Source organism: Channa argus, chromosome 12 (assembly GCF_033026475.1).
Source record: "Channa argus isolate prfri chromosome 12, Channa argus male v1.0, whole genome shotgun sequence".
Taxonomy (NCBI): Eukaryota; Metazoa; Chordata; class Actinopteri; order Anabantiformes; family Channidae; genus Channa; species Channa argus.
The window spans coordinates 11,604,302-11,628,030 of NC_090208.1; the positions used below are offsets into that span (position 1 = coordinate 11,604,302).

At 43.1% G+C, this 23,729-nt stretch overlaps 1 protein-coding gene across 33 annotated transcripts in view; it reads right to left on the minus strand.

Moving 5' to 3' along the window:
• Nucleotides 1–23,729, minus strand: part of LOC137137115 (receptor-type tyrosine-protein phosphatase delta-like) — a 337,728-nt gene that overhangs the window by 89,072 nt on the left and 224,927 nt on the right. For all 33 annotated transcript variants that reach the window (XM_067523019.1, XM_067523010.1, XM_067523008.1 and 30 more), the window contains one exon: nt 41–226. In XM_067523019.1, the coding sequence (XP_067379120.1) occupies nt 41–143 (103 nt within the window). In that variant the 5' untranslated portion in view covers nt 144–226. The remainder of the gene's footprint in view (nt 1–40; nt 227–23,729) is intronic.

Genomic DNA, 23,729 nt, shown 5'->3' on the forward strand with positions numbered 1-23,729 from the left:
CAACACTTGAGGCCTACGTCAAAGCCAACAGTCCACTTACTTTGAGCGTCGGCGAGGTGGAGGAGCAGACCCAGGACAAGCAGCAGCGGCAGCAGCAGCGTGGGTCTGGCTCGGTGCATGGTGGGACAGCTTGGCACCAGCATGCTTTGGCAGCCTCGGTGGTGCTGGCTCACAGAGCCCTGTGAGTCAGTCTGGTCTGATTTCTCAGATGCAGGGTATTCACAGCCTATGCAAGGCAAGGAAGGATAGGAAGAGGGAACGGGAAGGAGGGGGGGAGGAAAAAGGGAGAGGGAGAGAGAGAGACTGAATGAAACAAAGCTGTTTGGCTCCACGGGTTTTATCTATCCCTGCACATTTCTGACATACCCCCACACAGCCTCGGCTGGAGCTGACAGAGGATAGGAAGAGGCTGATGTGCTCACGGGGTATGTTCTGACAGTTCTCTAAATGGAATAGTCACTTCGCACAATGCGTGTGCACATGTGCATGAGAACGAGAGAGATAGAGCGCGCAAGAGAGGAGCAGGGAGAAACCACACAGATGAAAGGGTGAACTAATAAGATTTTGTCTTAACAGCTTTTGCGGCGAGTAGCAATTAAACACGCTGCACAATAAGAGCGCACTTTAAGTCCTCCTCAGATCGGTGTTGATATCCGTTTCACATGAGGAACACCTCGGTTGCAAGTACGAGTAGCCATGAAATGGAAGAAATATTCATAAATGCAGAAAGCTATCTTGCTGGTCTTCAGTTGGGAGTTGAGTTTTTCTTTCTTTCCTTTGAAGTACAATACAAGACACAAATGCTGCCTTTTGGTTACACTGTGGTTTACACACTCAGTAAACCAATTCATCTGAGGCACATATTTGTGCTTCTTACACCACATTTAATCCACATTAGATGCTTTAATAGCTCTAAGTGCCTATACAAAGTGATGGAATAGCCTAGCTTCAGCCCACACACACACACACACGCTCTTTCTCTTTTATCCAGGACTGCTCAAACAACAAAATCTATAAGACAGAGTGGCCAAGTGTTGCCATTCATGTTTCAGCCGTTTATCGAAGGGCCACTACATGGCTGTGAAAATCAATGTGATACAGTGAGCTCGTATTAGCTGCAGACTGGCTCTCCCTCTCCCTTGTCATCCATTTGCTTAAGCCAGAGCTTGATCCTTAGTGATGGCTGCTCTGCGGTAGTCTTCAGCTTGTAATACGGCTCCCAGCTAATCCAAGTGTGTGAGCTTTGATGGCACACTGTACTGCTGGTTAGCGAGTCTGCCGCCATTGTTTCGCAGGAAGCCGTTGTTTCAGCTGTGGTAACCGGTGAAAGTGGACTAGTACAGGTGTATCAGACCATTTAAGGCACTTTGAATACCTTGCAATTAAACACGCAGAATGTGAGATGTCTAAAAGTTTCAGGATTCTGCGAACTGTGCAGGAGACAGCAACTGCGCATGCAAATGCTTGTACTAGAAATGTTGGGCTGTTTATCTGCAGATTTGACCCACTAAAACAAAAAAAAAAAGGAAAAACAAGCCCCTCTAAGCCCAATCAGTAAACCCGATGATGACAAAGTACCTCATTTCCCTGTTACCAATCATCCTCTTTCTCGCTCCTAGCTCTGCCTCTTTCATTTCTTTGGGCTATAAATGGCAGAAAAGACGGGAAGATAGCGCACCTGTCACACTCGATTTGTGTTGGGGGGAGATAGACACGACTACCTGTCTCCAAGCGCCGCTGGGCTAGCAGCAGCGCGAGAGCGGGGGACGTGTGGCGAAGGGAATCAATTTGAGGCAATCTCATCCCCCGCTCATACCGCCACCAACACACAGGCTCGCAAACCCAAATCCTTATACATATACATGCATTTCAGAACACTAGACAGAATTTTCCCATGAGTAGTGTTTGTAGCAACTGTGGATTTGATTAGAATCAACTGGACTGAAAAAAAAAAAAAACCTGAGCAGGGTGTGATGGGATAAAGCTCCAGTGTGATTGATACGTAGTGCAGGTACAGCTGTTGCTCTTTCTCACAGCTCTCCCTCCAAATCTAAGCGATAGCGTTTGAGTTAATTAATGACGTGTGAATTGCTATATTGCCATGATATTAGGCAGCACAAAACAAACAATCGTCAGCAGTACCTACCCCTCCCTACTCACAGCAGCCGCACACACACACTCACACAGACACACACACTTACACTCTAACACACGCTGATAGAGGCAAACAAAACCATCTGTATGTTGTGTAACCACCAGTGAGACAACTGAGAGGCTGTGCCATGTGAGTAAATACAAGAAGATAATTTAAGCACAGCTAAAACACGCCCCCCTGAAACCTTGATTTATACCAAAAAAAAAAAAAAAAATGAAGGCAATTATGTTGGGTGTTGATTTGGCAGTGTTAATTTTTACAAGAAAATTGTGCTGCTGATTCTTTCCTAATGTGCTAAGGGGGCACGAGCCACCTGCCAGACCTGGCAGAAAGGCAGCCGTTTGCCAACTGCATTGTTATGTGACCACGGATTTTGCCTAAATACTGCATCTCCTTTGTATGCTCGTGTATGTCTTATTACATGCGTGAGCATGCGGGTGAATTCAAATTACCTGTTCTTTTTTCCCCACTCATCTATACAAAAAAAGGCCCTGAAATGCAGAACCACCTTTGCCTGTTCTGTCCTCCACATTGCCATTTTGTGTTGCACTCATACATGTGTTGACTGCATACATGTAGAAGCGCTGATGCTTTTCATTGAACATTTATTACAGTAGGAAAAAAAAAACAATTCTGTCGCTCTTGCTGAACCCCCAGTGGTGGTATTGTGTTCCCATTCAGTGGTGCTTCATTCAAAGGATTTTGCTGCTGATAGCAATCATGCATTATTAAACAAAGCCTGACAACATGCACAATGTTAATTAGAAAAGGGGGGAGTGTGTGGCAAGAAAAAGAAAGAGGCTGTCGAGCTGTCTGCTCTCCCTCCTTCCCTATGATCCTTATCAGAAATGTGAAAAAGAAGGAGGGGAGGGATGTTTATATTCTCCATAATGGCTGGGCTCTATTCTCATTTGAGCGGATGTGTTTGGTATTCTGTTCGGTTTAGACAAGCAATATAAGAAAGATGGGGGAAAAAACTAAAACCAAAATCTATATTTTTTAATCATATATTTGAACCATTCCACAATAAACTTGTTATAGAAAATAAAAAATCCTTCAAAGTAGTTCTGAGCTTCCAAAAGCAGCAGGTTCACAACAATCACTTGCGTCGTTCACTTTTCTCTAATGTCGTAATGTTTTGGCGACTAGATCCAAACCAATTGGAAACAAATGCTGACAGCAGAAATGCTACTGGTGGTGCCATTTATAACAAATTCAACATTGATTCTGAGCATAGCATTTGTACCACATTAAGCTCATCCTTCGTGCAAGCTGACTAATTTCACTTTGGCCAGCTCCAGGGAATTTTTAAACGGGGTGTTTTTAATTTCAGGCTCATGCACAAACTGAATTGAACTTCAAGGAAATAGTGGAGCGAGGGTATGTTATACTAACAGACCAGAGCAGCCACAAAAATGCCACGAAATCTATTAAAGCCAATCCCTCTGTAATTAGCTCAACACATGCAAGGACAAAGCATGGCAAAACTACTAAGGATATGATCCATACTGCATTATGTTATTAAAAAAAGTTGCCTAGTATCATGCACAGCCAGGCATAGCAAATAAGAACTTGCTTCATTTTCTAAGGCAGGACTTTCTATTTCCCTCTGGACTACCAGAGTTAAAGCATTCAGTAATTACCAACCCCACCACCCACCCACCCACCCACCCGAGCAAGCACACAGCGCAGGCTGCTGCGTTAATACTGATCTCTATGATCTCTCATTTTTGACTTTGCTCTGATGCTGAGAGAGAGACACAGCTCCTACTTCAGAAACAGCTTCTGAAGCCTTGCTCTTGTTGAGAAGTTAAGTAGCGTTGAAAGGGACACGTTGTGGAGAGCAGCAGACATTTGCCATTGACACAATGTTACCTGTTCTTCTACATATCGCCCAGACAAAGGCACAATAGTCAACATTTATGGAATGAAGCACGGTTTGTTAAATAATTATCTGACATCTTTAATTTTGATGATCTGGTATTGTAGTTTACATTGTGTGTATTTACTCGAACAAAGAACCATAGTACATCACTGTCAATATGCAATTGCATGTAATCATTCCTCATTGTAGGCCTTATTATACATGATAATTGAAACATTATTGCAAATAAAGACCACATCACAGTACCATACTGTCTGTCTAACACATACTGTCATTGATCATTTAAACAGGTTGGCCTGTGCTCATGAAACAACATATCTACACCTCTCTTCCATTGTGATGCCTGTACAAGCCGTGGACCCGTTTTTTGTTTTCTGGTCCCTTTTTTTAATCACCTTTTGAGAACCTGGGCTGCCCTTGACATGGCATTGACCCCTCAGTCAGAGCCTTCTCAGAGGATGGTGGGTATAGATAAAAGATTCAGATGCTTAAAGATGCAATTTCACTCAACAAAGCCAAAGACTCTGTGCAATGGCAGCGTGTGCATCCTAGTCATATCAGCATCAAGATCAAAGAGCATATGAAAGGGAACAGGTTGCTTTCCACGAGCACTTCCCCTCATCTTCTTACAGGCACCCACTCACGGTGCTCCCAGGGCTTTTTAACATCATCTGACCAGATTTATAAAAACCATAAGCTCATCAAAGGCACAGCTCCACACTCCCATGCATCTGCATAAATCCCCACGTCTTCATCAAGGGAGGTTAGGTTAAGTCACAATGTGTTTTACATGCTCGCTGCAGCCATACTCTTTGTTTAATGCTAGTGTAATGTGCCTCTCTTCATTCCACAAAGTCCCTGTATCTTTTCTTTTTTTTTTCGTTTCATAACCACCACTTTTTTTTTGTCTGTGTGTTTTTCTCATGTCTTGATTCCCCCCCACACCCCATCACTGCTTTCTTCTTCTGCCTGCAATTGTGTGATTTAAGACCGAGTGACAAGACTGTTTCTCACACATCGCTCCCGATCAGCCTGCATGTGTAAAAGCATCCCTCAAGCTAAGCTAAGCTATGCCCTCAAGTGCAGCCTCCATATGAAAGACCCTGAGTTTATTTGCTATACTTATTTATTTACTTTCCCTCCCTCCCTTCCCTGACCTCCCTGAAACAAGCCTCTCACCATCATAAACTATCCTTTGGGTGGTACGGCCTCACTTTCTATTTGAGAAAGTCAGGGCTTACAGTTCCGCCTGCAACCCTGACTAATTTTTGACAAGTGAACGCTGCCAATGCTGTAACTGATGTCTGTGGTTATATCTTGTTTTCTTATGAATGACTCACCCAACATGAAAGACCCAGCAGGAAGCTAATTGGGTCTGATGACATTTGTCTGTCTAATATTTGGTTTAAAATCACCTGCTGTGACTGTAGGACAAGGAAGCCATCACAATCCTATTTCAATTGTGTGTCCGTGGAAAATCAGCATCAGGGGAATTCAAAGACATCCCCCCACACACTTTTTGTCAGCAAAATGATCTAGACTTTAAAATGTCACACTGCAAATAGAGTAAAATAACAATTATGCACCTAGCTCGTAAACACTGTTATTAATCAAATCATATCAGGCCTTTTCTGTGATAATTTCCCTTGTCATAGCAAATAAAGGTTACACATCTTCACAGAGCGAGCACAAACTTCCATACAGACAACTTTGTATTACAATATTTAAAAAAAAAAAAAGGAGAAGGTGCACCACATTGCTTGGGGCCAAAGAGCCAGGTTGCGTCCTCTTGCAAAGTCAGCCCACCTTAATTGACCTTGAGCATACACTAACTATAATAAGCGCCTAGAATCAGCCCACTCGTACTGTATGTGCTCTTTTCTTTTTCAACAGCCTCTCCTCCTTGTTTTCCTCTCTCTTCCCCAGTCGTTCCCTTCAGTCTCATTCCTCCTGCCACATTTTCCGGCAGCTGTTGGGTTCAGATGGATAGTCCCCACAGTGCAAGACCCTGACCTGCAGTCTAGTGACCGATTATCCCAGTGCCCTGTTGTGCTGCTCCCTGAATGCATACCAACACACAGTGTGCACACAGAGACAGATACGCACGCACACACACACACACAGACAAACACAAGGTTACAGAGCTCCTGGGTAAGCATTAGGGACACGGGGGAGCTGAGAAAAAAACAACATATTTCATCTTTGTCTGTATGTGTAGATCACCTCCTTTGACCTTGATGACACTGGAAAACACAGCTCCTTCTCACCTCTTAATGGACGCCACGAATGCCTTTTCAATGGGCAGCAGATAAAACCACAGCTGAGCATAATCAGCCAGTGTGTAAGCGTGTGAGCAGTTTAAACTATTCAAATGATTGCCGGCTTGTTGGGAGGCCGTCTCCCGTGCTCTGTTTGCCTGTCACAGTGTGGGCAGCTTCTATAGTACAAGCATGTGCCACTTGGGTCGTGCTTGACCTTGCACAACAGCATTTAGTGTAGGGAAATAACTTGTTATCATGCAAACAGGCACATTGTTGAGGAGTCTATTGTGTCGGGAGCAGTGAGTGTAGCAGGAATAGGGGGGAAAATGAGAAAAATAGTAGAAGCAGCAGCAGCAGCAGCCAACCTGGAATGGCTGGGATTAAATTTACGCCGCATGAACAGGGGCGGGCTAAATCATGTTACATATTATGAACCAGAAAAAAGGGAAGGGGTGTGAGAGGGGGGTGGAACAGAGGGGTGGAAATATAATGGATAAGGGGAGCAACGAGGCAGAGAGGGAGAGAGGTTGTGAGAGAAAGGAGAGGAGGGCAGGGGAAAATAATGTGAAGGCGAGAGAGAGGGGAGAGCACTGTAGGGTAGAGAACAGGAGAGATGGAGGCAGAGGGAGGGAGGCAAGGGAATGTGCCTCAGTGCCAGCTTTTCTCACGCTCTGTCTGTGCTTATACACCTAACAGAGGCAGCGCAAAGAGAAAAATGAGGGATGGAGAAAGAATAGGCAGGCGCCGCTGAAGAGGCGATGATAGCTGCGAGGCCACTTTGGCAGTGGAAACGTATTGTTTTCTAAAGGGAAGGGACTGGTAAGATGACAACAGGTAAAAAAACTAAAAAAAAAAAAAAAAACACACAAAAGAAGAAGAGGAAACAGGGCACACGTAAACTGGGGATCAGGATCGCTGCAGTCAAATAGCTTAAGTCGCGCTACACTCCTACACATGCTCACCAATGTAAACCGAGGCATTCGTTGCACAAATAGACACATACAAGCAAAGCACAGGCACGCATACCCTTTGCACCACACGCTCTTGGCACTTTGACATCTACCCCCAACACAGCAACGGTCTGTGGGAGGATGAATAATCTGACTTCCGTGAGGCAGAGAAAATGAGAGGGAGGAAGGAGGGTGAGAGGGAGGTTGTTCCCAGCCTGAGCCCATGTCGTTTTATGGAAAGTACAGAGCCCTCGAACAGACAAAACAACATTCCACTGCCGGTCGCCGACACGGCAGAAAACATCGGAGCGGAGCTGCATTGAAAATAACAGCAGTGGGAATTATGTAGCCGGCAAATACATATGGCATAAGTCAACAACAATATGTTTCCTTATCTTCTCAAAACAATTGAACACCAAGGTGCATTGTGCGCTACTGACATTTTAGTGACTTTTGTACACAGGCCAAGCTGTTTGGTATGTAAATGCTCCACTTAGGCGTACATGAAGGATGTAAGGAGGTGCTTGGGGCATACACACTAGCTTCATAGGGCAGCAAAATAATTAAAATGCCAAGTGGCTCCCATTATCTAAATGCTAATTTGCCTTGATACACCCTGAGCTAAAATGTAATGTTTTATTTTTGCTGCAGTGTGCAATGGGTGAATTTCCCATCTATTAGCCTACACCATAATATACTATTATTTACCTGGGGTGAAATGACAGTTGCTTTTATAATTGCCCTTAGCATCTATCCACGTGGATACCTTGAGTGGGTTTGCACTTCTGCTTCACAGGCACTTGATCTTCAAATAACTGATCTAAGCTAAATTAAAAGGTTGAAATGTTGCAGTGCTAATATGAATTTTATGGGTTCTTTTTATTATGTACAAAGACTAAACTGTCCCACTCTGGCCTGGTTTTTACGCAGAAAAAAAAAAGTTGGGCAAAGCAGCAATTCTCACTTTTCAGTGTATTATAGGAACTGTTGTTTTTGCGGTGACTCAAATTTGATAAGAGAGCCTGAGTCAACGACAGGAAGAACAGACAGGCAGCCTTAGAACCAGAAGCTTATCAAAGCTTTTTGCATGAAAATACATCAGTGCCAAGACAGAGGGCAACAGGACAAAAAAATATTATCGCAGATATGAGATGTTTTTGCTGAGTACACAGATAAAGGTGAAATTGTGTTGTTTCTGCTTTTCCATCTATATCCTGATAAGACATCCAAAGGACATGGTAGGTGGTAGGTGGGGATAAACACCATTTCAGAAAGCTGTTTCAGTATTTGAAAGGTTCAAGTATCCTTACTTAAGTTTACAGAGCACTTTGATGTGGACACTGCTGCTGATTAATAGATTTGAAAAGCTAAACTTTTCGTTTTCCTTGGACACCCTTGAAAGGTGTTTTAGCCAAGCCAAGACGCTGTTCTCAAGAAGGGCGGACTGCTTGTGCAACCCAGTCAAAGGAAAGCAATGGCTCTCCCCAAGGCAAAAGCAGCAATCCCCCCCCCCCCCCCCGTCATTTCACTAAGACAAATGCTTGCCATTGCTACGTGAGCAACCAAACAAGAGCAGTTTCCTGTCAGTGATGGTATATTGTAGCACTCAAACAAGATGTGTTTATTATGCTTCTGAAAATGGATGAATAGCTTCCTTTCTCCAGCCACAATTTGGAGACTGAAATTCAAATCAAATGTCACCTTCAAACAAATGTCAGTGTAGGAAATCAAACCCGTTCTGTCAATGCCTGGCATCAAGCAACATGCATAGTTTGACATTTGGAAATCATTTTCTTTCCCTCTGCCCTTGTTTCATGTAAAATTAACACCACAATTGCCTGTAAAAATAAATAAAAAAATCATATGAACCCAAATCATGGAAATGGTCGTCAGCGCTCTCCCTCTGCATCGCACATCCTCTTGGAAACCTTTATACAAGCTCGCCCAACCCAATGCAATCCACCCCCTAACACTCACAAACATGATTAAGACACTGTCAAGCCTGACATTGCCATCTCCCATGTTGTCAGTGGCCCTCACTGGGAGTCGCTGTTGACTGACTGCCTGGATGTGCCTTATCATTAACAGGGCTGCCTGTGCCACCACGGAGAGGCTTTGATGGCAGAATCTGAGGCCCCAGTGCCTGCCCCTCCCATTTTGCCTGCCCAAGTGTCATCTAAATGAGATAGGGCCCAGGAGCTTGGGGATTAGGCACTGCATAATTACCTATTTAAAGACCCTAATTGAGCATTTCATTAAGAGACTGGCACTGAGATTTTGCCAAGGAGGGCACTACAGGGAGACACATATTTGTCTGTGCATGCATGCGTGTGTCTACGTGCGAATAATGTGTGTAGAGTGTGCTTGGGGGCGTCTGTAGGTAGGGGATGATGCAAGAATGTGGGTGTGCATATCCCTGCGTTTGCATTTTGAAACCGCAGCACACTGTAACCTTGAATTCAAGGATTACCTTTACATAGCACGGAGGTCTAATGCTGGTGTTTTATTTTTTTCTTTTTGTCTACATTGCACTTTGACTATTTGGCACATGATTGTGCAAATAAATCCAATAGTTCAAAATGCACCTTTAGAAATTGATTGATGGTCACGAGTAAACACAGACTTGTACTTCACTCTTTCGCATGGTCATAATCTACAGTAAGTTACATCATGAGACAAAAGTGGTGGCTTCTAGTGCAAGCAACTTCATGGCAAATGTGAATTCAGCTTAAATGCACTCAGAGAACTGAAAACATGTTTGCTCCCACCTGATTCTGATGAAATGTTGGCTATTAAATAGAAACAAACTGTTATCTCACTCAGTATCTTACTCATGATTAATTCACCTTATGTACAGTTTAAGTTAGCTGACTGGACGATTTCCTGCTGTCCAAAAGTGAGCAAATGCAAAATTAATGAGTTTGTCATTTGGCACTGCTGATATTTCATATTTCAATGCTTGCTTTTATCATCCTGCTGTATTTACTTGATTATAATCAGGATAAAGACTGTTCACCCACTTCTTCAGCCAATGAAAAGTTGTTGGGGAGATATGTGCAGCCCTTGTCTTAATGTGATGCAAATTCTTCCACAGTTGTTGCAACATTAATTTTAAGCTAACACTGTCAATGCCAGGCAAACTAAAGGAGAATAATTGAAAGGACTGGGCTCTGCTACACATGATAAAGACTACAAAGATATAACATTTCCCATCTCTGTGAAGCTAATTAAATTCTCCTTTAGCCCAATCACAAAATACAGCAGTAAAGTTAATGCCACTGCCATCGTCAGTCGTCAAACGTATGCTTTCATGACACTAGAGAGTGTTAGCCCCTAGGTTTCCACCGCCACATCTAAAGCGGACAGATATGAGATACAAGACCGATATGTATCTTTTTTATCTGCCTTACATAAGATAGAATAATACAATTATTCATTAGAATGTTTACCACTGAAATTGAATTTCTGATGTGGAGGCTGGGTAGTATGAAGAGGAAAATTTACATTGACTTCAAAGGAATTTATTTGTGCAGTCTTTAAGATCTTCAAAGCTATTGTGATTAAAAAAAAGTACAGTGCAGAGAGAACTGTAGTCAGTTTTCTTCCCAACATCTTACTCGACTGGCCACAGATTCCTTTGCAATTCCAGGGAATTACGCTCATTTACTGTACACACTTGTTTCGGTGTCGGGATATTTGTGAAAGATTCTCAATTCAACCATTCAAACCATGATTCCCACTTGGTTATGAGATCCACAATCCTGCAGTGGCCCATGACAGGGCCTCTGGCTTGAACTCTTGATGATATAGGGGTTCCATTTGTCACTGCAAACATTTTTAACAGCAGTCATTATAACAGAATGCTAGACCTACATAGTTTGCTGATGGCCAATATAACATGCTCTTCATGACCCAGCAAGCTCTGACTCTTCTATTCCGCCTCATCTCTATATCTGGCATGACTGGGGCCATTGGCAAGTCACTGGCAGTAGTCTCGTGCATGATTGGCTCGTTTGTTAAATGACTAGCATCTGAAGTGGCAAACTAGCCGTGGGACATTTGAGTCTTTGGGGAAGTCACTGCTAAATGCTACAGTTAAACTGTCCCCGGCTCTGACGTCTGGCCAAACATGACAGCTAAACACAATGAGTCAATCAGTGCTGTTGTGCCACCAGATAACATTTTCTTCTTTGACATTATGGAAGTTTAAATTGTTCCTTCAATGGTTAAGAAGCAAACCTGAATTTCTCAAAGACATAAAAACTAGCATAAAAAAATACAAAAACAAAAAAAGGTTAATTGTTTAAAAAAAAAAAATCAAATTAAATGAAATGCCAACTGTTTAAGTTTTTGTCTAAATCTTCTTCTAAATGTAATAGCTTTTTATGTCAATTGTTTTACAGAATTAAATATTAATAGCAAATCCCAAAATAAGAAGACACTCACAACACCGTGCTTTGAGAAAAGAAGACTCTGTGTCTAAATAGTCAAGGTAAATTTAACGAAACAAAAAGAAACAAGGTAAGTAGTTTAGTGGCAGCACAAACAAACAGGGATAAATGATTGGCTCTTCTGGCCCATTTGCAGCTCATTCGTGTTTCTTTCCAGCTGCTGAGGGCTCAAATTGAAGTGAACGCAGTCCGTGCAGGGTTCAAATGCCACAGAAGAGAACCTCCGCTGACAAATTTTATCCACTCTCCTCAAGAAAATAGATCAAGTCCTTCCAAAAACTTGCTAGACATGTAGCTGGTCACTTTTTTGACAAAGTGCCACTAAAGGGGTCTGAAAAGTCAGGAAATGACAGTGTCACTAAGTTGGCAACACTGCTCTGTCATCGTGATTGATTAATCATGCAGCACTAGTATCTGGCCACCTACTGTAGTGTCTCAAGTACAGAGAAATGCAGCGGTTGCAGTGGGTATGATGCGTTATCCAAAACTCACGCTAAAAATAAAAAAATTGTCTCACCCGTCTCTCCCTTTGTTGTCTTACAATGAACTTAAATAATGAAGCGTGCAAAAAGCTTCTGAACCAGACACATATTCACTTGCATAAATAGCAGATTGGCAAAGGCTACACAGGGAAGCAAGACATAATCTCACATAGAAAACCTCTTTGTGCAAGAAAAGTGTGCCCATGTCTGTTCTCCCTCCAGCATAAAATTTCGATGGGCTTGTCTTTGCTTCGGGAAAATAAGCCTGTCTGTTCTACACTTTCAGTTCTTAAGATGGGGTTTCCTAAGAGTACAAAGTCTGTCTTAAGACTAAGGCTGTACCTTGTGACTGATTGCAATTTGCAATGGACTTAAACATCTCATTCTGCAGGGAGCAATATTTATTCAAATTTTCTATGTTGTCACAAATCCCTTTTCCCTATAACACCCCCATACATGCACGTGACCATGTTAAGACAAAACACCTATCCATTTGGAAAACTTTACACTTCTCTGCTGCCTTATTTCAATATAACATCAATGAATTAGTAGGGCAAGAGTAAGTATGACATAATATATGGAAGCCAAGCTGTTGCATAATTCAACATTTGTGCGTGGTCTCGGGCAGGCCCAAGTGTGGACAAGCTCAGCTTTTGAGATCCCCATCTGAAAACACCCACGGTAGTGTATCCTCTACTCCAAGCATTTTCTATTCCAAAGTTCCTAGTAGTTCTGGCAGCCCCGGTGACAGTAGAGCCAATCTAACGGGAGGCCCAATGTGGGCACTATCAGATCTTGGCCTTGCGCATTCCCCTATCTTCCCATCTCTGTGAGTGAGACATCCATCTTGATTTCTGCCGAGTTTCAAAAAGAAGTAGTAGGAGTATGAGAGGTAGAGATGGAGAAGAGGGTGAAAGAAGAGTGTTCACCTGATAAGGCAGCTGAGAATCAGAAGAGAGGATCTTAAGGTGCATGGCCTCAGCGTGCTAGAAAGTGGAACTTCATCTTTATCTAATTACCACAGGGCCGTTTTGCCATGGTAGATAATGCGATCATTTATGATGGCTCCTTGGTATCATAGTACTCTCATGCCCTGACAAGCACACGCATTCTCATCCACAAACTCATACAGATATGATTAACATTCAAATGGACTTCTGTAATGCACAAGCGTGCAACACACACACACACACATACACACGCGCACACATGGGCCCAGGACCGAGTGCCATAACAGCCCAATGAAATATATTCAGATTAGAAAGGTGTCGCATTACTCTTCAGCCAGATGATAAATACACGCTTAGCACCGTCATTAATCTTGTACCCCTCCCCACCTTCCGCCTCCAGACACAGTGATGTAAGGGGAAGGCAGCCAGCATACACTGGATGGAGCTGGTGCCTCTGATAGGGCTACAGCAGCGTGAATGGCGCATACAGTACAGTGCGTGGAACAACAGCAATGTCTCATTCTGCTGGGTCTCACATGCAGTAGAGGTTAGGGCAGTCCGACTCAATGGGCCCCCTTGTAATGTCACCGTTCAGAAAGGTGGGTTGTTAGGTGGAGCAGAGGTCCTGCTCATGTTTTATACAGGGATTGTTGGCGTGAAATGCATACACACCCTCCTCACATGTTGCCGTTTCTGCCCATAGATTCCCTGTCCCTCCCTGTGCATTTGCCTCATTCATTTAGCTCCTGGCTCCCCTTTCTTTCGAAGCACACTGCTTTCTGCTGCCAGCCTTCCTTCCTTCGTCCCAAGGGTTTGCTGACATATTGCTCTGAAAGGCATTTCATCCTAAGTGGCCATTGTCTGACTAATGAGCAGCATGCATAAAACACTAGAGGGCTGAGAAGACAATGATAGACATACACACAGAGACAGAAACACAAGCCCGGCACAAGGGGTGGATTGACCACCAGTGGCTTAAGCAGTATATTTTCTCCTGCAAACACTGCTGTGTCCCTCTAGTGAGGCTTCAGACAGACAGTTCAGACAGTGGCATGTTGCTCTCAATACAAACACAGCCCTAGGGAGGGGTCAGAGGTCAAGAGATGAGGAAATTACGTGTGATAAATTGGCGGTGGTACCAGCAGTAGTGTGTGTATATATATGAGTGGGGTCATCCTCCCTTTTCCCTTCACTGGTGTGTTTGATCAAGTGTATAGTGTCTGAAAGTACAGCCTGTGTCTCCAGCATGGTGAAAGTCAGAGTTAAGTGGGGTCCTCCCACAGATCCTTATTCAAGCGGTGCCTCTTGGGAAAAATGAGGGGGAGCACTTCATTGGATATAGTCCAAAAGAATGACTAAAAACTGTAACGGTCAATATGGGCTGAGTCACCGAATGCTAGAGTAGAAGTATATCTTTTTTAGCACCTACAGTAACGTAAAGAAATGGACAGCAATGTATATCTCCATTATGAGAAACTGAAAAGAAGTTCTATTGTCGACTAGACTGATTTTGTAATTTTTAGTGTGCCAACATCTTAGTAAAACTGTTAAACATTATACAAAATAAATCTCAATTACAGTGTTTTCATTTAAGCTCAACAGAACACTGACACCGGCAATGGATTTACAGTATCTTTATCCTGCATTTTCATAGGGAAACACATCCAACCCTACGCAACACTGACAACGGTTCAGACATCAAGATCTTTTGCGGATCCTTGCACGAAAAAAGCTGAGTTGATTTTACTCTCCCAAAGACACATCACAGCTTAGCTCGATTTTTTGAGACAGTTTTTCTTATACTGTGTCTGTCCACAGTACAGCCCACACGTATAAAAATACACTTTGGGCCTAATTTTGGCTCCATAGATTATGGTGTTTTTTCCCCATATCTGCATCTAGTTATTGTCAAGACAGCAACAGGATGAGTTTCATTCCTGCCAAGACCTTTGAGCTTAACAACAAGCGTACACTGGGACTATTGTGTGAGAAGGGCCAATATAAACTCTGGTGTTTCATTGCAAGATGGCTGATTAGCTCTTAAGGGGGTTGTAAAGACTTTGGTTGCCTTTGTTTGGAGCTTTGCTCTTGAGACACTTGTTAAATTAGGTTGACGAAAACTATTCTGCATAAGCAGTGCATACACTCGTGTATAAAATGATCCCATAATCAAGCACAAATTACACACAAAAAATTGTCTCGCTCACACCGTTACCTTGTTGAAGCCAATTGCGTTACCACATTTTTATTGAATCTCGCAGTCGCCCCCAATCACTCTGTGCTCCATAAAATGTTGGCAAGTGGACTGGGGCTACTATAATGGTGGCTCAATGCAGAAATAAATGTGTTTTACTGCTGCAAACAAAGTGATGTGACCTGGAAAGGTTGTATTTTTTGCTGGGATAATGACTGTATTTTCGAGTCAGGCCTCAGTGTGAACTCTAATTACTTATCTGGGGCGTCTGAACTACAGTGGTCCCAAGCTCTTTGTAATGAAGTCCATATTGGTTCCATGTTTATTAAATACAACAGACTGTGTGTTGAAAATCTCTTTCCTGAGTGCTAACGCTCCATATTTATTGCGTTGTCGCTCCTTTTCTTTGTACAGGTTAGCTTAGTTTTTCATCCTGCAGTTTTTGATGATTAAGCAAAGAAAAAAAACTATTGAAGCACAGAGTTCAAGTTCTGGTCCAGCACTTCTTCCAAACAACAGTCCACTGTATCATGGATTTTTATTTATCTTTTTTTTACATTTTACCAAAACCATAGCAACCGCTTAAGCACATTTTGGCATGGATCACCAAATGTGTCTATCATCTTACTGAAGTCAAAGTTCGCCAACTCTGCCACAAAGCACAACGAAAGAAAATGTCTTCTGACTTTCATATTTATACAATTTCATTATCCACACTCTGCAGAGCTGGCTCCCAGTTAACTTAATCACTGTGACACCCATTTCTCATAAATATGCAAATACAATACAGACATCATGAGTATTTTGAGAGCAAAAGTGACTTTAGGAAAAGACTTGCAGAAAACCCTTTTCTTAAACCCAAACTCCTGCTTTTTGAGCACCTCAAGTGAGCCACTTTTTTTCTTCAACTGAATTTTCTGGATTTGCACAGCAACATGTTTTATCAAAACATACTGTGGTATGCTTACTTGTCACAGTAAATTCAATCACACTAAATGGGAGCACTCTGTGCTGTTTTCATCAATCCCACTTTTTTGAGTGGTTTTGCTTCCAGTGTGGTTAGAGCTGCAGCACATAGAGAGGCAGCACAACAAAGACAGTCAAGCCACTGCTGCAAGCTTAATGAACATTATATAAAAATGGCACAGTGGAGGTCTAGTGATACAGCTAAAAATATAGTTTTACACCCAGGTCCTTTGTGTCCCTCCGCACCACTGGCTCGCTAGTAAAACTGTTCTCCACAGACTGGAAGGCGGCGTCGGTTTGTGAGGTGGTAGGGAAAAATAAAAGGGATGTGAGGCAGGAGAAGGGGATTTGTAGGGGTGTTAAGGCATTGCACGCCTGCTGGCTTGTGCCTTATCCCACTGTACATTCCATTGCTGCTGTGTTCCAAACTTTACTTTACAATCCTCAGCCAACAAAAAAAAACAAAAAATAAACTTGACGACTTTGATAGTATGTGCTATCATTTTTGAAGAGGACCATCTCAATCAATTTTCTATCAGCTGTTTTGTCCCACGTCTGTGCAAGTGCTTGCGTTCCCACCGAGCTTCTTAATCTCTGATGGGGGGCAGCTGTGGACTAACAGCTGGGAAATCTGTGCCCTCTATTGCCCTTGTGCTCCCCTCGTTCTGCCGCCCACTCCTCTCAGGTCGGCCTACTGATGGCTAATAAAAGAAGTGGCCCTTGACTGTGAACAGCTGGGTTCCTGTGCTCTAACTCAGCAAGCGGCTCGCTGGAACTTGATTCTGGGCAGGATGGTAAAACACACAGCGATAGCAACATTAGCACAGGCCAGAGTTTGACAAATACAGTACGCAGAGTAGGGATAAATGGAAGAAAAAGGAAGAGAAAACTAAGAGAATGGACATATTGGCATGCACTTGTAAGCCAGAGGAAGGGAGCTCAGTGGCTGTCTTGTCCCTGGCTTTTCACGGACTAACTAGCTAATCAATAGCACAGAGAAACACTTTCAGCTGCTCACTGAGCTTTCTGTACAGGAGAAATACTCAAGGAGAGTGCCGACTCACTCTCTCATGTTTTTTTTTTTCTTTTTTTCCTGTGCAGCATACAACAGCAATATTTCCTCCTTTGATATATTTAGCTGATACACAGGAAGTGATGTATCTCGTGCAGTGGTGAGTGTGCACCTACGCAGGAACCAAAGCTGTACATTAGGAAGGAATACAGTGAGTGGGAGCAGTTGAAGTATGCCACTGATATGAACAAGAGAAAGCCCTACTGTTTATGTAGCGGTGACTGAAGGGCTTCGAGAGTTTGGCAAATAGAAGAGATCCTTTGAAAGAATTAAATCATACAAATGCAGACCATATAAAAGTGGTCAAAATAGCCATCTGATCTAGCAGTAAGACTTAAAACAACAAACATAGCAGAATGATTGCAAGGGGATTGTTTTGGATATTGACCCTACTTTGAACTACATTCTTAAGCTCCTTTAGGACGGCTTTGAGGAGAGGAGAAGCTGTTGGAAATGGATGAGGCCCTCCTCTCCTCTGCAGTTGGCATTCCAATCTCGAAAGAGACACGAGAGAGGCACCATTACTCCAAAACAAGGACTCTAGACAGGAACCTGGGTGGGGGGGCTGTGATGCGGGAGAGGCTTCAAATGCGGCGGACTTAAATAGCTCCTGTATGTATATGAGCGGTCATGCCTGACCTACACGTTCTTATCACACTGCTCTTCCGCAGATATCTTTTTCTAATTTTGTGAGTGTGTGTCATTGTGTGGACGAGCATGTGTGCAGTGGGGATGTTGGTGAGTATGAAAGACGACTCCAGATGCTCCCAGCTGGCTGTTGCCCAGTGAAGCTAATACACTTCTGCCTGCCTAATTAGAGCGCACAGCCGACCCCTCCTCACCACTCATATCCCGCTGTTTCAATGGGTTTATGGTAGGAAGAACATATGCCCCCCCCTGTGTTTTATACAGGACACACATGCAGACAGCTAAACAAACAACCAGGGGCTTAATTACCTCATAAGGGAGGCCAGGGGTGAGGGCTGTCGATGAGTCACACTGGCTTAATGTAAAAGAACGTGCAGTGTTACACGGGGAAATGCTGAAGATGCAACCAGTTTGTGAATTTTGATAAAAGTTGTGCCTCACAAGCGAAGACTATTCACCCAAAATGAGGTGTGATTTCAAGTGGTGTGGGACCCTAAGGAGCTCTCTTAGCTGAAACTCACGAGACCCCCTTGACTGGCTATAACATGGAGAGTTTGTGCTGCTTCCCAGTGATGGAGCATGGGATTGCAAGCTTCTAATCTGTCTGTAAAAACTGACAACATATTTTTCTTGTCAAACATAGCCCAAATTGATTCAGGATGCCATGTGGACATGTGTGTCTGGATGTGCTTGACACGCTGACCCTTTCTTTAGGCTGTCGAACAGCAGCACTGCACTCCGGCAGCAGTTCGCTCCCTCACAACACATCGTGTCAGACATTTCCTGCCAGTCTGTCAACGCTGGGCTGTGTGTGGCAGCTTCTCTCTCTCTCTCTCTCTCTCTCTCTCTCACTTTTTTTTATTCTCTTGGCCCAAACACATAAAACTGCAATATAAAACAAATCATGCCACATCCAGGCAGAAATGAGTTCATGTCAGCCCATGTTTTATATAGTAACCTTCTAAAAATCACAAGCAGGCTACTTTTTTTCTTTGGTTTTTGTGCTTGCAAACCACCTCTGTTATGTCTTTCCAAAGGTGTATTTGTGAAATACCTTTCTACCTACAATTATTCTATCACTGATTTTGGATTCAATGTAGCTCCTCATTATTGCATGAAAGCAGGAATCCAAACAAGGTCAAGTGCTTGTCAGTGTTTGAACATCGCTTTGCAACTCATGTCTGACCACAAAGGTCTCAAATGGTAAATGATAGCCTAAAAACAACCCACATGGAAGCAGAGCCGAAGGAGGACACACAAGGAGGGTCAGGAAGGTACTGGGCAGTGAAGTAACAGAGAAACAGATCCCAAGGTCAGCGTTCAGGGCCTGCTACAGATGAGGGAAGAGAGATGGCATGGACAGATGTCAAAAGTGATAAGCGTCAGGCCTGACAAGCTCCAGCTTGGCTATCAGTTACTACTCTCAGCCTGGGGTCGGGCCGGTGCCAAGACAATGCCAACGCCTCTCTGTGACGATCAGTGCCCCTGGAGGTTGTGCAAAATGACTGCCGCCATGCCAACACATTACAAGTCAATGGCGCTGCAATTTCTTTTCGTCTTTTTCAAATTTTTTTTTTTCTCAAGGAAGTGCCATCTGTAAGTGACAGCGGGGCCTCTGCCATTTGTTTTGAATGCAATAAACAAAGCTGTCACTTTTGCATTTTGAGGGTCTAGATGGTTGCATATTACCACCGGCAAGGCTGTTTGTTGTCATGAAGATATTAAGCACTCCGTGATGTATATTCTTTTTCCATCTCCATTTATCTAGTCGAATTCATGCTCTTATAAGCATCACTCAGGCAGCTGGACAAAATAAATCCTCATTTTCACATTTGAAAGCGGGCTGGACAAAAATCCAATACTCAGGAGAGTGCTCGGTCTGGCTTTAAGCATAACAGCTCCAGAGAAGAGAAGGGGAGCATTGGGAAATAAATCAATATCTGGCCATTTACTATCATATTCTGTGGTCATCGATGATCTGTCAAACAATTTATTTCAGAGTCTGAAATGCACACCAAAATCATTTTCCAAAGAACTTTCTCAACATCCAAAACAAATAATGAATAACTCGCAAATCAATACTGTGTGCTTTATTGAGCTCACATGCTTGACTTGAGTCTGGCACATGGCCCAGTTGTTTTTCATTTGCCAGCTATCGTATTCTCTCCCTTCTTTGTTCTGCTTTGTATCAGGCTAAATAATAACAAAAAGGCACAGACCTCTCATTATGTGCATATACAGTGTGTCTGACGTGCACCATAGTAGAAAGACTATATCATTTTGAAAGATAGCAAAGCTCTGCTGCACCCTGCCAGCGCCATTGAATCACACATTTAAAAAAGCAAACCAGATTTTAACAGACTGATCTGACTGCTGAATGTATAGTGGCTCAGCAGTGTGAATCAAAAACATCCGGCGCCCTTGATCTGCTCCTCTCACAGGGCCTTCGCTTCTCAATGGAATCAGCGTTGGCAGTGCCACTTCGACCCGGGTCACACCCCGCTGTTCAACTGAGTGGGGCTGCATAAAAATCCCCCCAAACAGACTGAGAACTTGCCAGGGCAGGGTCAACTGCTACGACCCCCGCCGGGAGGCCAGGCCCCGTCTTCCTATAAAGACACTTTGAAAAAAGTGTCTGTATCAGCAGGATGCTAACAGACTTACTGGAAAAGAGGTTCCGCTAAGGCGTTTTGACTGACAGGCAAATGGGCATTTTGTGCAGTGTTTGACAGGGAAACAGAGTCAGGCAAACTCTTTCAGAATGTCTACTTTCAAAGAGAACTGGTCAGTACTCAAATAAGTTAGCCTGTGTTCTACTACTAATGAATCTTTGAAGAAACAAAGGATGTGAGGGAACAACATCAAAAAAAGAAGTAGCCTTTTACTGTCTCCCAGTTAGTGGAGAATGAGCTGCAGCAATGGAACAAGACTCGTCTCACCTACGTGAAACTGGGGCATTCCTGTCTGTCTAAGCACGAACCAACAACTAACAGTCGTCACTGACCCATTCAACTCCAGCATCTAGGGGTCTCACTTGGTTCATGGCCTCATTGTCAGATGCCAGTGGATGAGAAAGGGATATTGATTACCAATAAACTCATTAAGAGCTACGAGAACGACTTTGTGGACAGACGTAGTTTGTTTCTGTCAAAACAAGAGCTTAGGAGTCAGATTGCTTTAACCAGTACACTTTACTTTGCCACGCCTTTAAACTCATTGTAATCAGCTTTACCTAATCATATATAGTCCTGATCCCAGACAATTAGGTGAATGTGCATCACACGAGCGCTTTTCATAATGACCTTACGTTTTGATGATGCTGAAAATCCGGCAGCCTTTTCTTTTTTGGGAACACTGGGCCTTAATTTACAGACTGAGCCACTGCTAATGCTTACACATGGCACATCTCCTCCTCTCGTACTGCGCATCCCTGATGTTGGCTGAAAGCCATCGGATATAATATGTTTAATTTATTGTCAACTTTGTGAACCTGCTACATGAAAAATTACAATCTAGTTAATGCCGATGCTCATAGAGGATTTGTAAATGTTGAGCTTATTCAACTTATTTTCTCCTTTATTTAATTGCCAATTATCTTCCCTCTTGTAATACTTATGATATTATGCAAATGTATTTTCTAACCCACTAGGTTCTACTTTAGGACAGTACACAGAAGTTCAAATTGTGTGACACAAAATAAATTGCTGTGTAGGGAATTCGTCTGTGTTTGGGATGCAGGGAATTAAACTTCCCCACCATATAAATGATAAACTGCCAAGTTGTCCCCCCTTTTGCACCCGTTATGACGCCTTTGCTCTTGAGGCTCTGGAAAAGATGTGCCTGAAGATGTAGATAGCAACTGAAGGTGTAGACAACTACTGTTATCGCAGCTCTGCCATTAATAAGATCACCTGGTGACTTGTGTCCCGAGGTTTGCTGGTCTGTGTTATCATGCTCTGGGACAATCTAAAATGAAACAGGGCTGGAAATATGGTGCTGCTGTGACAGTGGGTAAAAATGGAAAGAAATGTGATGGGCCCTGGTGTCAGCGTGGTTAATCGAAAATAATGGCCAGCAATTTATTGTTGCCATCCTGACCAGCACTGGATGTACTGATGCAGGGGATAAAATTTTAATGTGTACATTCCATCACTTCATACAGGCCACTGATGTTTAGGGCCTGGACCAAACAGCACATGAATCTATGGATGGAGGTTATCATAGAGGAGTAATAAACCGGGGAAACACTCCAAATACAACGCTGTGTCTGCTTTGTTTGCGTGTTCCTGTGTGTGGTAGAATACTGTTCAACATTAGGGTGGTTTGACAGTCGTCTGATTTCCACCTGCGGCCATTGTAATAAATAAGCGATGAAGAGAGAGAGGGAGGAGGTGGTCTCATGGGAGATGCAAATGAAAGGCCACCTGCTGTGTTGTTGAGACCACGGGGAGCCATGAGACCCATCAGTATTTTCCCTCATTTGACAAGACTCTATCTAATCTCCCTTCCTTGCTCACTACTCTAACTGTGCTCCCCTGGTGTTAAACACTTGAAATGGATCCCGGGGAAAGAAACAATCCCAGATGCTGTATGGTTGATGCTTTGCAGCACCGGCGTTTGCTGCCATCTAAGCTGCTAATGTCCCAGAATAATCACGTCAATGTAATGTATTGTTGTTGACGTCGTAAAGGAATTTTTCAAAAATGCTTCAAAATATTTTACCTACTGCAATAGCAAGTAGCTAAACTGCAATGTTGCAGGTAAGGCAATAACTTGGTTGGTCCTTTCCTAAACAAACTGCATTGTCCAAAGTCACCATACAGACACTTAAGCCATCACTGAATCTTCTTGACTCATGTTGGTTTAGTCCTTGGTCTGCAGCCTGGATGAGCTCATTCGTCTGTGTCACAGAAGGAAGGCCCAAACAATGCTAAACATGCTCTTACTACTCTACTACATGTGTTCTCCTTAGTTGCCTTAGGGAGGTCACAAGTATCAAGGGGATGAATGGAGGTTTTCATGGTGGTCTGGTATAAGTATTTGATCTTGAAAAGTTAGCACGAGGCACATTACGTAATCAGGGAAGTGGCTTCCTATGAATGTTATTCAAAGCTCTTCTGATCAGCAGGTCTACATTGAAATACTACAATTATAGATCAGCTGTGGTTATTATTGTAGATCATGCTCCTCAGTGAAAGGTATTTTTGTAAACTCATTAAGCTCAGACTGTATTGTCTCATCCCTCGACTCGGAGCACAAACGCTAAATAACCTCCTATAGGGCACGAGAGGTAGAAATCAGCTGCATACAATTTTCCTTTTACACAGTCATTTTCTGCATCTCACTCATGACGTCAGAGCTCTTAATGAAGACAGCGTAGCACACCGCTGCCGAGTTCTGCACAGCCAGTCTAAAGATTTTATTTCACTGCTTCCACAGCTTGCCTTATTTCACTATGGCTTAATGAGAGTCGTTTGGAATAATAGGCTTCCATTGAACTGAGGCATCTGCATCCACACAGCTCTAAATGAGTGAGCTGATTTCCAAAGATAATCACCTCTCCTGCTGTGTTTTTATGCAGAGATGCTGTAAATTTTTAGCCTTGGATTTAATGAAGTCAAAAATCACTCCGGTAAGGCCTGCGGAAGCTGAATGTGTCACTAATATTTGTCTTTATAATCATAAAAGAAAGGGTGTCATTTTCACAAACATGAC